Raw genomic sequence first — 16,620 nt, 5'->3', positions numbered from 1 at the left:
AAAGTCAACTGATGTGTTTGAATGTCTATGTCTGTATACAGTTGGATTGTAGTGACATATGATTTTTGAGTATGTTGATTATTCCTTTTGACTGTTACATTCAATTGTTTACTTGCAGGAATACATAATGAATCGCACGACAGGAGTAGATGCATCACAAGGCTGGATAGCTTGGTTAATGTCTGGTCCTTGGTGGCATCTTCCTTTGAAAATATTAATTCCTGTTTTTGGACTGTTGACATTTGATTTGCTTATGTATAGGATGCATTTTACCGTGTATAAGATCAATGCGAACTAAGATGATTTCTAATACATTTGTTAATTATGTACTTTTAGAACAATATGAATTGACTGACATGAATGATATGACAGAAGCCTGTGTATAAATGACTCCTGCGCTGAAATTGTCAAGCAAGAGGTGCATGGATAAGAATATACTACACAGGAATAATTTGGAGCATAAAAATCACAAAACAAGAGGGAATGTTAGAGTGAATTGTTAAATGTTTGTCATTTTTATGCTTGCCAACTCTGATGGAAGGGATTCCACTGTCCTCCCCCCCCAGATTCTCGGGGTTCTGGGTAGGGGGCTGTAATGTTTTATTGCAGATACATCCTATCTGGAGGATCTACTTCTTTTGATGTAAGCTTCCTGCGTTTATGACCCTTTGGTCAGCAGGAGGTCTACCCCACCCACACACACACACACACACACACACACACACACACATTCCTACTTACATATAGAAGTTCACACATAAACATACAATGCCTTAGAACCATGGGGGCGTTGCTTTGCTGTGTTTTGTGTGAACTGTCTCTCAATAAAAGCCAGCGAGAGGAGGCCATCATCGGGGTCACTGTCGTGCTGGACACAGATGAGAGGCCTCCCTTGCGCAAGTAATCGATCGAACACTGTTGCCTTGTTTTTCTTTCATGGGAATAAATCCTGGATACAGCGGGGTCTGAGTTAAGACCCAACAGAATCATCTTTTAAAATTAGGTTGTTTCAGCTCAACAGTCCATTAAATATTTACTGCACAAATAGTGAAAAAAATGAAATGGTCATAAACCGCTGTAACACTTTTTTCAGACATCAGTTTAAACAGGTATCTTTATCTTATTTTTATTCACAACTCAAATTAATAACACGGAGGAAACCAGACAGAATTTGTCTTTTGGATTCCTGAAATAAACAACCAGCATTCCACACACAGATATTAGGAGTTGCAGGTATTTGAACAGCCACTCAAACATGTTTAACCAATCATGTCAGCATGCTCTTATTTTGATAGTTTAGTCAGCAGAACCTCAGCCCTGGTCCTTAACACTTCTTACCTGTTTTTTGCTTTTTAATAGAGCTCAAGCGCTATTAAAATCTTGATTCCTGTAAATAAAATCTATAAACTGGTCTCTTCTCCCTGGATTCTGCTTTGGAGTCACAAACACTGGCATCATGGCACAGAACAATAAACCATCAGAGGCTCTCCACCTGCTGAGGGCCCAGTGGCACCAGTGTCTGGCAGCCTCGCCTCTGTCAGTGCGCCCCAGGGTGGCTGTGGCTACAACGTAGCTTGCTATCACGAGTGTGTCGGTGGGTGATTGAATGAATATGGTGTAAAGCGCTCTACAAATAGAGGCCATTTAACACTCTGCTTATTGCCCTCACATTAAAAATTTTTGTAATAATAATTAAAAAAAATATTTCTCCACTTCATTATGAGGGCCGCAAGTAGAGGTGACATGGGCCGCGAGATTGAGACACAGGCATTACAGCCTCTTAGTGCGTGTTTTGTTTGAGTTTCCACTGGCGTGGAATTACCAAAAATAGAGAGAGCATAGCCTAATATATGAAACAGGAAAAGACCACCGTATAATCTATTTATTTCAACAAAGTAACTGTATTCTGAATACCACCTTTTTAAACGGTTACATTAACGGAATACAGTTACTCATATTTTGGTATTTTAATACGTAACGCCAGTACATGTATTCCGTTACTCCCCAACACTGCACTAATTTATACTCATTGTGTGTTGTTCTTCCAACACACAGCTTTACCCTTTCTGTATAGAAACAGCAGAGGCAACAAGAGGTTGCTGGGAAGATTAAATAGGACATCCCATGACATTAACATGCATCCATTAAGTCCTCCTGTAATATACATTACACACCAATTCAGATCGAAAACCAACTTCAACACCAGCATTCCCAGTATGGTCACAATGGTGTAAAATGCTCTCTTCTTTGATTGGTCAACCCTGTCCCTGTTCCTGCTCTCTTCTCTTGGGCCTGAATGAATTAAGACACGGAGAACAGAAAGGCTGCAGAAGGAGGAGATGATTAAAGACAATGTCAAGAGGCAAAAATTCACGACGGAGACGATGATATCATTTATCTTTATAAAACTTGCTATTGCAAAGCAAAGCAGCCAAACACAGCCTATGCTGATATTCCTGATTCTGACCCATCTTTCTTTCCTTAAGCTCAGATAAGTGATGGGATGAACAGCAGCCATGTAGTGCTCCACACAAGTCAGCATGTAAAAGAAAATCAGTCCAAACCAGCAGATAGAGTAAAGAAAGAACGCCCAGGATAACATGTTTAAATTATTCATGACACTACCACAATTGCCAAAGATACACCCAAAGACAGCAAATAGGTCCATGATGACGATGTTGTAGGTGAAGCAGTCAGAGTGACTCAGTACTTCCATGAAGGTGGAGCCTTTTTTCCTCCATTCTTGGAGACCATGTTGGAGGATGAGGATGCAGATGGGGAGGACGAGGATGGTGGTGGTGATGCTCAGTGCACGATAGATGTAGGAGCTTGGTTTAGAGATGAGACAGTACACGTATAATGGAAGGGAGGTGTTCATGGAGGACAGGTGCAGATCCAAAGTGGACTGAGTGGATAATGATGAGTTTGCAGACATCTAAGGGAAAAAAGAATAGAAAAGATCTTTATTGTTATTGTACATGTACAACAAAATTGTCGTTGCTACACACCAACTGTGCAGTTGGTAAGACAAATAATAAGACAGCAGGAATAAAAAGAAGGGAAAAAAAACCAAATCATTGGAATAAACATAAATTCAATCAGTCAGAGTTTTGTAAATTCAAACAAACCAGAGGCATTAACTACACCATCTGTCATTGTCTCAGCTCTACTGTGATCTACTGTGATGACATATTTCCTCAGTATCAGGGAATATGTAAAGCTATGTATTTACATTTCATTAAAATTCAAATATCCATCAAGAATTATTTCTGATGTGTTTCATTTTCTTTCTCAATATGCTGCTGAAAAAACTCTGACACATATAGCTTTTGTGTTTCCCCTACTGGCTCCCTTCTTTGTTACTTGTTAAATTTTAATAAATAAGTGAGAGTAAGTGAGCCACCACATAAAGATCAGAATATATTAATATTGCAACATAATTAAGGTACCTCTAAATATTTATAGACTGTCCATCCCCAGTGTTCAGGGTGTTTTTCATGCACTGACTCAAAAGCCTTATTATATTCTCAAAATATAAAGCACCTTGTACAGATTTAGTCAAAAAAGTCCTAACAGGTCTTATGATTTCAAAACTATAAATCAACTTTTTATGACACAGTTAGACATAAAACTGTAGAATTGACAAAATACACTGGAATTGAAATGAAACTTTAAAAAAAAAAAAGTAATTTAATTTTATAATAATCAACACCAACCTTTGTTTTCTGGCCCTCCTCCCTCTCTGTCTGTTTGCTGTGGACTCCTGTTCCTGTGGGATTATTTGCTCAAAACACTGGAGCAGCACTCCACCCCTCTCTGTCCAAGTATTATTCAAATTAGTGTTCAAATAAAACCATGTTGCAATGATGAAATAACAAATTAATAACTATTCAATCAACAAACTATTACATTATCATAGCCCAACTACTTATATGTACTCCACATTAAAAACTTTATGTTTATCTGTAATACTAGCATAATATTCAATATTTATTTTATTCAATAATGTATCAGAACATGCGGCCATGTATCCCAGCCGGTCTCCGGTTTGATCTCGATTAGCTCGGCTCTGATGAACACCAGATCGCGAGCTAACATGACCTTAATCCTAAAACTTGGATTTTTCACTCTTGACTGAAACTTGGCTTAATCCCTGTGAGTTAAGTCCCTTTTCTGAACTCATCTCCTCTCACTCCCAGTTTTGAAGAACAGTTATTTCTAATGGATCTGTATTCGCCTGTGCTGTGTGCACTTGTTGATCGTCTTAACAAGGATTTCATTCAAGACTTTTCTGTCTTTTTATCTGGGATCTTACTAAGATGTGACAGCGTTCTAATCCTTGGGGATTTTAACATTCATCTTCGCTGCCCCCAAAAACCTCTTGTGAATCGTATTGACTCTTGTAATCTTGTTCAGATAAACCTCTTTTACCTTCACATCATCACTCCTGCTACTGCTGGACATTTCTCTGCTGTTTATCAGAATTTTGGTGCCCCTCCCTTGGACACTCACTTTGTTCAATGCTACTTGTTCAAATATTCTTGATATTGTTGCTCCTTTTAAAATAAAGTGTGTTACACCTAAAACACATCCCTGGTTAAACACCCCCTGACCAGACGGTGTTTCACCCTCCTGCCTCAAGACCTGTGCTGAACAGCTGGCTCCCATCTTCACTCGCATCTTCAACAGATCCCTGGAGCTGTGTGAAGTTCCATCCTGCTTCAAACGCTCCACCATCATCCCTGTTCCCAAGAAACCCACCATCACAGGACTGAACGACTACAGACCTGTCGCCTTGACGTCTGTGGTCATGAAATCCTTCGAACGACTGGTGTTAGCCCATCTGAAGGACATTACAGGCCACCAGCTGGACCCTCTGCAGTTTGCCTACCGGGCAAACAGGTCGGTGGATGATGCAGTGAATATGGGGCTGCATTACATCCTGCAACACCTCGACCGCCCAGGAACTTATGCCAGGATCCTGTTTGTGGACTTTAGTTCGGCTTTTAACACCATCGTGCCTGAACTTCTCTCTTCCAAACTCTCCCAGCTCAGCGTGTCTCCAGCTACCTGTCAGTGGATCACCAGCTTCCTGACAGACAGAAAGCAACAAGTGAGGCTGGGGGAGATCACCTCTGAAACTCGGTCCCTCAGTACTGGTGCCCCTCAAGGATGTGTCCTCTCACCACTACTGTTCTCCCTCTACACTAATGACTGCACCTCCAAGAACTCGGCTGTTAAACTCCTAAAGTTTGCAGATGACACCACCGTCATTGGCCTCATTCAGGATGGTGATGAGTCTGCATACCGGCAGGAAGTTGAGCGGCTGGTACTCTGGTGCAGTCAGCACAATCTGGAGCTGAACACTCTTAAAACTGTAGAGATGACAGTGGACTTCAGGAGACATCCCCCAACTCTGCTCCCCCTCATCATATCAGACAGCCCTGTGTCGACTGTGAAGATCTTCAAGTTGCTGGGTACCACCATCTCCCAGGACCTGAAGTGGGAGACCAACATCAACTCCATCCTCAAAAAGACCCAGCAGAGGATGTACTTCCTGAGACAACTGGGGAAGTACAGTCTTCCACAGGAGCTGCTGATCCAGTTCTACACTGCAGTCATTGAGTCTGTCCTGTGCTCCTCCATCACAGTCTGGTATGGTGCAGCCACTAAACAGGACAGGTGCAGACTGCAGCGGACTGTACGGGCAGCAGAAAGGATCATCGGTGCCCCCCTGCCCTCCATCCAGGATCTGTACCTCTCAAGAACCAGGAAACGGGCAGGGAAAATCATCACAGACCCCTCACACCCTGGACACAGACTTTTTGACCTGCTGCCCTCTGGCAGACGGTACAGAAGCCTGCAGACCAGGACCACCCGACACAGGAACAGTTTCTTTCCCCTCGCCATCTCCCTCCTAAACAGTTGACCTGTCACACTGCTCCCACTGCCAGACTGCAACTGCACCTTATGTACATTCTGTAGTATTCATTCCACCTCATTTCATTTCTGTATTTTATGTACATAAGTTTAGTTATTTATAGTTGGTTTACACAGCTTTGTGTATGTATGTGTATGCATGTGTAATGTATATATAGACGTGTGTGTGTGCGTGTGTGTGTGTGTGTGTGTGTGTTTTACATTGCTGTGCTTGAGAGCCACCATCTACCGGAACCAAATTCCTTGTATTTGTCTGCACATATACTTGGCCAATAAACACGATTCTGATTCTGATTCTGATGTCCCTTGCGCTCTCAGAAGGACCTGGAGAAAAGCGGAAAGAAAATGGAAAAAAAGATGAACTCCAGATCTTGTCTTTTTATTCATCCTTTTCTTTTGAAAAAATTATTTTTGATCTTCATTTTTAAAAACATACTTTTCAAAGAGTGTTTTACATGTCCACTTAGGCAGACAACATACATTTTGACTTATGAATTTGACATACTTCAAAGTTATTTTTGATCACTTTGATCCTGTTTCTCTGTGCACTCTGGCTGAAGTAGTCTCCTTGACATTATCAAAGAACTCTTTGACACTACTGGACATAGTGTTTTAGCCATTATTAACGCCTGTCTTCTAACAGGAACCATTCCAGCTGATCTTAAACATGCCTTAGTGCATCCATTTCTCAAAAAAAAAGAAATCTTGATGCAACAGTTCTCTCAAATTTTAGACCAATCTCTAGTTTTTAGACATAAGTCAAAATTTTGTGATAATAATAAAACAGTTTGCAATAACTTGACTGTCTGACTTACCTCTGTCTGAAACTGTGGTGGAGGAAACAAGCATCCCTAAACATCAGATAGAAATACTAAAATGTTCTAAAGTAATTACACTAAATATTGGATTTAAAATAATTTTAAGAAAAAAGAAAATTCTGCTGTTTCTTTCTTTAAACTTTTCTTGTTTTGTTTTTGTTTTGTTTTTTATAGTAATACTGGAAAATACATTTTTAAACTTAAGGTGTGTTTGGTGAATTATGCAACACAATACATGATACTATCATTTTACCATCAAGTCTTTTGACATTTGTCAATGTGTCAACATGTGTCAAGCTAAATGTACAAGAAACATCTCGGACAAAAGATTATTAAAGTTTATATCATATCACACTGAATCAGTGGAAATAAGAATGAACAGTAGTGCTGCTGCATGGTGCATACACCTCACACTTGATTTTCTGGGAAATTGGACTACTTTCCACTGACTCTCACTCTGTTTGTTTCTGAGCGTCCTCTGCGTTTCTCTTCACGGGAACACCGTCACTATATGCAATTATTTGTTTGCCAGACTGGGCTTCATCCACCCGCTGCTGTTTATTTGGTCCATTGGGAAAACAAGTGGAAAGAATTGAAATGATCTGCAGAGTTTTGCATATTCAAATAAACCAGAGGCATTAACTACACCATCTGTCACTGTCTCACCTCTACTGTGATCTTAGTTTTGCATTAAGTCTTTACTTAGTAGAAGGAAATATGCAAAGCTTTTAATTAATTTAAAGTACATTCAAATATCCCTCGAGATTTATTTTCATATTTTTCATTTTCTTTCACAATATGCTGCTGAAAAAACTCTGACTCAGAATTTAAACAAATAAAACCTTTGCGTTTCTTCTACTGGTGCCCTTCTTCGTTACTTGTTAAATTTTAATTAACAATGAGTCAGTGTGATATATGAAGCCACCGCAAAAAATGAGTGAGAAATATGATTAAAGTGGCTCTAAATGTGTAATATAAACTGTCTGTCCCCAGTGTTCAGGGTGTTTTTTTCATGCACTGACTCAAAGACTTTATTTAATGCTTAAAATATAAAACAGCTTATACAAATTTAGTCAGGAAAACATACTGTATAGTACTGTATCACGTGTGCGATGAAAAAGCATTTTAAGTCAATACATCTTGAAATCTGTACACACACAGACACACAGACACACACACATATTATGATTTCAAAACCACAAATCAATTTTTTATGACACAGTTAGTCATAAAACTGCAGAATTGACAAAATACACTGGAATTGAAAATAAACTTTGTTTAATATAATTGAATTTCATAATAATCAACATCAACCTTTGTTTTCTGGCCCTCCTCCCTCTCTGTCTGTTCCTGTGGGATTATTTGCTCAAAACACTGGAGCAGCACTCCTCCCTTCTCTAATTATTATTCAAATTAGCGTTCAAATAAAACCATGTTGCAATGATGAAATAACAAATTATTAACTACTCACTCAAAAAACTATTACAGTATCATTGCCCAGCTACTTATATGAACATTATGTTTATCTGTAACACTAGAGTGAGTAATAAATAAGCAGATGAGCTGCCTCTGATTGTGCCTAGAAGCAGACTAAAAGACAGAGGTGACTTTGCAATTGCTGAACTTTGGAACAGTCTGCCTCTTCAAATTAGGAATTCTCCAACACTTGAAATTTTTATATCCTGTCTTTACTCACTAGCGTTTAATTGTGACCTAGTTTTTGTTTTGTTCTCTTTGTATGTGTTTGTTTTACTTTCTACATCACTATGGTCAACATGTGTTGTTTTTAAATGTGCTAAATAAATTGAATGATTAATAAGTTATTATTAATTTATACACACGTGTATTAAATAAAAGCAGTGTTATTAAAAATATAGATGTGTGTAATGCCCAACAAAAAGTTCTCTGTCACATCCAAAATCAGAATCCTGTTGCCTGGTGTCATCTTTTTCACTCAGTCACAGATTGTTAATACACATGCACAAATAACCTGGCACACACAGATCAAGTCACGTGTCCATGTGGGTTTCTTCAAACTTGTCCTCAAATGTAGCTGAGTTCAAGTGCTTGTAGAAAACTGGGACATCTGGGCTTCTTCTTCTTCGTTCTTTTTAAAAAATACATATATATTACTGACTCTATTATTGCTAGATAAACAGAACAGCTCATCACCCCTCGAACAGAATACAACATGTAGAAATTATACATATTGTTGATCTGTGGAACCCGCTCCCCAATACAGGAAGTCTAAACTGACACCGTGTTTAAGACAGGAGTGGTGTCCTGAAACTTTTACATGTCTCCCTGCTGCAACACACCTGAATAAAATTTGTAGGTCATTAGCGAGACTTGACTGCAGTCTGAGGTGGAATCCTCTAACCTCACTCACGTAAATTTAAATAAAAGTGTAAGTTTAAAAACAGTACTTCTTCATCTATTTGTATTGCACCATGTTCATTCACTCTTGGGCTGCTGTAACATAAATCAAATGGCTGAATTGCCACCTCAGCATGCAGTAAAGTTCTATAGTCTTGCTAATGATCTACTAATTTTACACAGGTATGTTGCAGCAGGGACACATGTAAAAGTTTCAGAACACCGACCCTCTTGGACTGGAGTTTGGAACCGGTGGTTTAAAAAGTCTAGTCGGTGATGAATATTACCCAGTAGGCCCTCCCTGGTAGTGGGAAGTTTTGGCTCTTGTGGCACGGCCATGGTCAGATCTCCAGATGATGTCATCTGCTCATCGCAAAAGCTACAGGAAGAGACAACCCCAAATGATCCTAGGCGCTCTTCTTCGTACTCATTGCGTGTTGTTCTTGCAACACACAGCTTTACCCTTTCTGTATAGAAACAGCAGAGGCAACAAGAGGTTGCTGGGAAGATTGAACCAGACACCCCATGACATCAACATGCATCCATTAAGTCCTCCTGTAATATACACTACAGACCAATACAGATCCCAACAAAATTTCAACGCCATCATTCCCAGTATGGTCACAATGGTGTAAAATGCTCTCTTCTTTGATTGGTCAACCCTGTCCCTGTTCCTGCTCTCTTCTCTTGGGCCTGGATGAATTAAGACACGGAGAACAGAAAGGCTGCAGAAGGAGGAGACGGTTAAAGACAATGTCAAGAGACAAAAATTCACAATGGCGAGGATGATATCTTCTATAATTATGCAACCTGCTATAGCAAAGCAAAGCAGCCAAACACAGCCTATGCTGATTATCCTTATTCGGACCCCTCTTTGTTTTCTTAAGCTTCGATAAGTGATGGGATGAACAGCAGCCATGTAGTGCTCCACACAAGTCAGCATGTGAAAGAAAATCAGTCCAAACCAGCAGATAGAGTAAAGAAAGAACGCCCAGAATAACATGTTTAAATTATTAACGATGATACTATGTAAGCCGAAGATAGACCCAAAGACAGCAAGCAGGTCCATGATGACGATGTTGTAGGTGAAGCAGTCAGAGTGACTCAGTGTTACTTCCATGAAGGTGGAGCCTTTTTTCCACCATTCTTGGAGACCATGTTGGAGGATGAGGATGCAGATGGGGAGGACGAGGAAGATGGTGGTGATGCTAAATGCACGATAGATGAAGGAGCTCGGTTCAGAGATGAGGCAGTGCAAGAACAGAGGGAGGGAGGTGTTCATGGAGGAGAGCTGCAGATCCAAATTGAAGAATGATGCCTTTGCCAACATCTGGGGAAAAAAGAATAGAATAGCTCTTCATTCTCATTTCACAACAACAAAATTTTGGGTGCTTCACACCAACTGTGCAGAAATGGAATATAAATAGTAAGACAGCGGGAATAAAAAGAAGGAAAAAAGCCAAATCATTTGAATAAAATTACATTTTGTCTGTTTAGCCTTTAAATGGTTTGTTTATTCAACTCTCCCCCCCCAAAAAATGTGAGAGAAACATCTGGGACAAAAGATTATTAAAGTTTATATCATAATGTTTCTGAGCTTCCTCCGTGTTTCTCTTCATGGGAACAATGTGTCTATATGCAATTATTTGTTCAAAAGATAGTTCAACCCCACTCCGCCTCCTGCCTCAAAACAGTCAATTCAAACATGGTAAAAAATCAAACAAAAACAAAAATAACTGAAACAGTGGAAAACTATGAAAAAACCGTTCTGCAATAGACATACACATACAAATCAACCACTAAGATTACTCTACACTAATGCAGACCTTCACTTCACTGATGTCCTGCATTTCTTCTTTGACTACCACACACTGCACAAATATGCACTATGTGCCAGACTGGGCTTCATCCACCCGCTGCTGTTTATTTTGTCCATTAGGACAACAAGTGGAAAGAATTTAAATCATGTGCAGAGTTTTGTATATCAAAAAAAAAAAAAACAGAGGCATTAACTACACCATCTGTCACTGTCTCACCTCTACTGTGATTTTAGTTCTGCTTTACATATTTCCTCAGTAGAAGGAAATATGTAAAGCTGTATTTAAAGTACATTCAAATGTCCCTCGAGATTTATTTTCATATTTTTCATTTTCTTTCACAATATGCTGCTGAAAAAACTCTGACTCAGAATTTAAACACATAAAACCTTTGTGTTTCCTTCCTAAACTGTTCGTCCACAGTGTTCTCTTTTTTCACGTACTGACTCAAAAGCCTTATGATATTTTGATAATATAAAACAACTTGTACAGATTTAGTCAGAAAACTATAGAGTTTATAAAACACATACTGTATAGTACTGTATGGATGATTTGTGTTATATGTGATGAAAAAGTCTTGAAAACACAAAGTTTTTGAGATGTTTTTATCACATATTCAAAGTTCTAACAGTTCTTATGATTTCCAAACCATGAATCAACTTTTTGTGACACAGTTAATCGTAAAACTGCAGAATTGACAAAATACAGTGGAACTGAAAATAACTTCTGTTTTATTTATTTATTTATTTTAATCTAATTTAATTTTATAATAATCAACACCAACCTTTGTTTTCCGGCTCTCCTCCTTCTCTATCTGTTCTCTGTGGACTCCTGTTCCTGTGGGATTATTTGCACAAAACACTGACGCCACACTCCATCCCTCTTCTTCCAAGTGTTATTCAAATTGGTGTTGAAATAAAACCATGTGACAATGATGAAATAACAAATTAATAATTACTTGATTAATAAACTATTACAATATCATAGGCCAACTATCTATACATACAGAACATTATGTTTATCTCTAATACTGGAGTGAGTATAGTTCAACATTTATTTGATTCAATAATGTATCAGCACATGTGGTGCTGTTGTCCATGTTACGGCCCCTGGCCTTGTAAGAAGCTAGCCAGCCTATCTCCAAGCAAATTTGAGTGTTGCAACCTGTGGTGCAGAGAAAGTCTATTGGACCATCTGAGGGATGCCAGGCCAATCAGCGACTGATTGGGCACACCTGTGTCTTTAAAAGGCTGAACATTCATTCAGGGGCTGCTGTTTTGGACTGAGTGTGCAGTCGGCCCTGTATGCTGTAATTTTAATTTAACACAAAAACAAAACACTGCAAACAAATCCACAGAACAGAAACCAAACTCAGCAGCCAAACAGTTTGTCCTCAGTGCAGGCTGAAATTCAAAAAACTTTCAGAAAACTCAAATCCCTCAGCTTGGATGGGCTGATTTGGTTTCTCCTCTGTTAGTATCTGCTTCTTCTTTAAACTGCAGTCAGATGCTGCTTTGTTTACTGGAGTCAGTCATATTTATGTGTTTTTGTGATGCACTCGCACTCTCCTGCTCACCGCTGTCTACCGTTTCACTCGCTGACTGAACGGATTCTCAATCAATGGTAGTTGGCTCTTCTGATTCACTGCAAAGCCCTTTTGCACATGACACATCACTACTCCCTGGAGCCCCACCTGGAGCTCATTATCATGGCTGTATTTAAGACCAGCGTAGACCCGACTCTTCGCCAGATCTTCTGCTAACCAGCATTGGCATCAAAAACTGAGCTCACTATTGGAGCTCGGAACAACCCCAGATTTTGTGAAGCTTAGACCACCCAAACAAATAAATCCACAACATCATCAGCAACCAACTTCTGTTAGTTACAAAAATTAAAGAATTTACTAAATCAAACTACCACATCAGATTTGAAGTGTGATTAAGTTTCAGGAACAGGCTGAAAGACATAAACACAGTTACACTGAAAATTTGGAGGGTGTCAGACGATTTTCTATCAGTGTTTAATTTTTAGACTCCTGTGTTTAATGATGAAGAGTAGGTTTTTGTCCTGGACTTTTCAGCTTTGGAGATTGGAGTCCAGTTCTCATATGTGACCTGAAAAACAAAAGAGTAATATTAAACATAAGACGCAGAATTGAAACAAGTGAGAGTTTAAAAATAAGAAGCACTAAGTTCTTTCCAGAGAAAGGAAAAACAAAATCTGATGTACTGTAACAACGTTACTGTGATAAGAAGACCAGCAGAACTGCAGCATATTGCACTTTCATTCTGAAACCTACATAACAAAAAAACTCACCTCCATGTTTTTGTCATCTGCATTTTCACTTGTCTTCAGTCCAGTGTTCCTCCTTGTCTTACAAATGTAGAGGAGCAGGAAGAAAACAGCCATCAGCAAAACACCAACCAATGACACGCAAACACCCAGAGGAAAGAAGGACTCAGGACAATTTGATGAAGGTGCAGAGACTCCTGCAGTGAAACTCTGACTCTGTGCTGTTGTTCTTGTTGTTGTTGTTGTTGTTGTGGTTGTTGTTGTTGTCGTTATTTGTGGTGTGGAGGTAGGTGGGTTTGAAGCTGTGAACAGTAAACACAAAAAAATGGAATACCAAATCAGTGGTGATGCACAAAAATCCAAACATTAATCAAACACAAAAGGCAGCTTTTACATTATAATGAAGCCTTTCAGATAGTTTCAGATAAGTGATCTCAGTCTATTCACATCAGCTGATGAGGTCATACTCTTCAAATGATTAAATTAAATTTTTAATTAGCACAGACTAGCACAGACTATTTAAGTTGTTTACAGATGGTTACAGTGGCTGTGTAGCTTTTCAAGGTTAAACTATGGCGACAATTTCAGATTTTTTTTTTTATTTTAGATTTACAATCACAATTTCTGCAGATGTTTTTACAAATGATACACACACTTTTTTAACAAGTTTTTAGATTTTAAATTACTAAAATAACATGAGCTGATATAAAACTTCATCATTAATGTTTCAAGCCATATTTGAGACACTTTAAAGCAGGTTTAGGTTGTCAGATAAGCATAATACCATCACTGCAGTATTACTGTAACACATGTGTTGAGGTGGCATCAGCCGGGAAGCTATTATTTAAGTCTGAACAACAATTATTATTATTAGTGATACAAATACTTTGTTTTTGTACTGAAAGAAAATTTTCAAGTGTCCGTAGTTTACTTGAGTAACTTTTTACTTTTACTCCCCACATTTTAACACAAATTTCTGTATTTTCTACATTTCAAATACAGGCTCGTTACTTTTGTTTCAACTATATCATCTTTTCTACTCTGGAGTTAAAATGGACCGGAACGAGTGCAGGTCCTTCAAACTAGAGCTAGCACTACAAAAGAGGAGGAAGAATGAAGGGAGTTACTTTTTTAGTGGCAGGACATTTTAAATTCAGCATTACTGTCAGCTCAACAAATATCAGCAAACACAGAAATCAGAAAAATGGGAAGGTTGTGTCAGGAAAGGCATCCGGGACGAGATTTGGAGCAAATTTTGAGTTTTTGATTTTCCAAAAACCAAACAAAAAACTTATCAAAGAATAAAAAAAAAGTTTGTACTATTTTGAAAAAAAAAAAAGAACACACAACTTACCATCAATGACAACAACATCATCACTGTTGTATAAATCTGGAGACAGAGGGTTTCCATAACCACAGCTGTACCGTCCTGTGTCTGACTTGGTCAGCTGTGTGATGGTTGCATACAGTCCAAACAGAGATCCTGCTCTGTATTTGATGCTGTATCTGCCACTATTAGCTCTGTTATTAGTTGTGTCAATGAGGATCTCCCCTTCATTCTTACACTGATTCTTACAAAAGAACTTTCTCTTTCCAGATGGACTATCGACACATGTCAATGTGATTGCTTTTCCCTCAGTTTGTGTGCGATAAAAACCAACGTTTTTATCCAGATCTTTGAAAAAGAAGAACATTAATTAGTCTGTGTTTCCTGAAAGTAGTTGCATTATGATCATATTTCCTGTATCATATGAACAGTTGCTAGAGTAATGTCATATCAGCTGACCCGGGTCAGTTTCAGCTGTTTTATGCTGTACCATGACAGTAGCTGTCATTAAAAGTAGTAACTTATAATTAATTAAACTGCTTATAGTAAAAGTGTTCAGATTTTCTATAGGAGAGCTAGTCAGGGGATCTCTACACTTTGACTTCAGTGGCTGTTAGTACAAACTCACCATTTGAAACTCTGATCTCAAAGTCTGCGTATGAATCTGGATCAGAAGATGTTCCCAAACCACACCTGTACATTCCTGAGTCAGACTTGATCATTTGTGTGAAGGTCACAGACACAATTCGTCTTCCTGAAGCTCCATCTTTATAATTAATGCTGAGTCTCCCACTCTGAGCTGTGCTTCCATCTGTTTTAATGACGATATCTTCATTTCGCTCACATTTTTCCTTACAGAAGAACTTTGTGCTTCCAGTCGAAGTTAAGTGGCAGTTAAGTGAAGCATTTCCTCCTTCACCTGCAGACCAAATATTGTGCTTTGCCTTGACGAGCCCAGCTGGATCTGTCAGATCAAAAAAATAAAAAAGGGAACTGTATTAAATGCACATATTTGCAGACATGCTTTGATTATCTAACAAGATACAGGTCAGCATGAAAGAGACATGAGGTAATCAGTCCTCACCTGACCAGAACCAGAAAAAGAGAATATGGAGGATTTTCATTCTGGTTTTGAACTTGATGCAGAAAAGTTGTTTAACTTCAGAAGAACAGCGTCGAACACTTCACTCCGTCTGTATCTGTCAGATCAGTCAGAAAATTGTAGTTGCTCTGTGAGTTGCTTCCTTTTTGCATCACTTCCTTTAACTTTTTTAGTTGCACCCAAAACATGCAAATTAGGATAGTGATGTGACCAAATCTATACAAAAATGACATATTATCAATCTGTTTATATGTTTATAGATCTATCTTTCTTTGATGCAGTGACTGTGATTAAACAGAGTTTCAGACTAAATTTGACATCCTGCTGACAGCTGGTTTATGAGCTGAGGGGAACAGAGAAAGCACATTTTGTTTTTCGCGTTGGGCTAAAAAACTTGTTTTTATATAATTATGAAGTTATTCTTAGTAAATCCTAATCAATCTGAGGTCAGAAATATCAGTGCTACACCACACTTAGTTGAGCAATATGCAGGGCAGTGACAAACATCCTAATGCTTGTTCAGTTTGAGGAACTTGTTTATTTTGTAGCTAAAACTTGAGGACTTGCTGGATTTTGAATAATGTCTCCTGCTGAATATGGAGTTGAGGAGATGCTGCAGTGGTAAGTCTGACACAGCTGTTCTCATCTCAAGAGTCACAGTATTGTATTCTGTATGTATCAACCTTCAATAAACAGAGGCCTTAAAGTGTGTAAGGAACTTCAGTGGTTTACTGGATGGTGAAGGTCTTGGATTTGTCAGTTACAGAAGAAAGCATATGTGTTAATTTTCCTATAACACAGCTGGGTGCCACGCCTCAGTGTAACAGGAACTGATGCTAAGATGACACAGTAGCAGCTAAAAGCAGTAATGGCAGCACTGACTTTATAACAGTAATTATTGTTCTTATGTCTGTGGCTATTTGGTGTTTTGGTAACATTTTCTTTTTT

At 38.7% G+C, this 16,620-nt stretch overlaps 1 protein-coding gene across 1 annotated transcript; it reads right to left on the bottom strand.

Moving 5' to 3' along the window:
- Positions 1-11,645: 11,645 nt before the first annotated feature.
- LOC120438166 (polymeric immunoglobulin receptor-like) lies at positions 11,646-15,792 on the bottom strand. Its single transcript, XM_039608601.1, has 5 exons — positions 15,655-15,792; positions 15,199-15,534; positions 14,598-14,918; positions 13,268-13,545; positions 11,646-13,065 (listed from the first exon to the last, which is right to left on the bottom strand). Exons 1-5 carry the CDS (start codon positions 15,692-15,694, stop codon positions 12,979-12,981), a joined length of 1,062 nt encoding a protein of 353 aa, XP_039464535.1. The 5' UTR covers positions 15,695-15,792; the 3' UTR covers positions 11,646-12,978.
- Between the last annotated feature and the right edge of the window lie 828 nt (positions 15,793-16,620).

This window comes from Oreochromis aureus, linkage group 3 (genome assembly GCF_013358895.1).
Source record: "Oreochromis aureus strain Israel breed Guangdong linkage group 3, ZZ_aureus, whole genome shotgun sequence".
Taxonomy (NCBI): Eukaryota; Metazoa; Chordata; class Actinopteri; order Cichliformes; family Cichlidae; genus Oreochromis; species Oreochromis aureus.
This window is presented reverse-complemented; position numbering and strand designations above follow the sequence as displayed.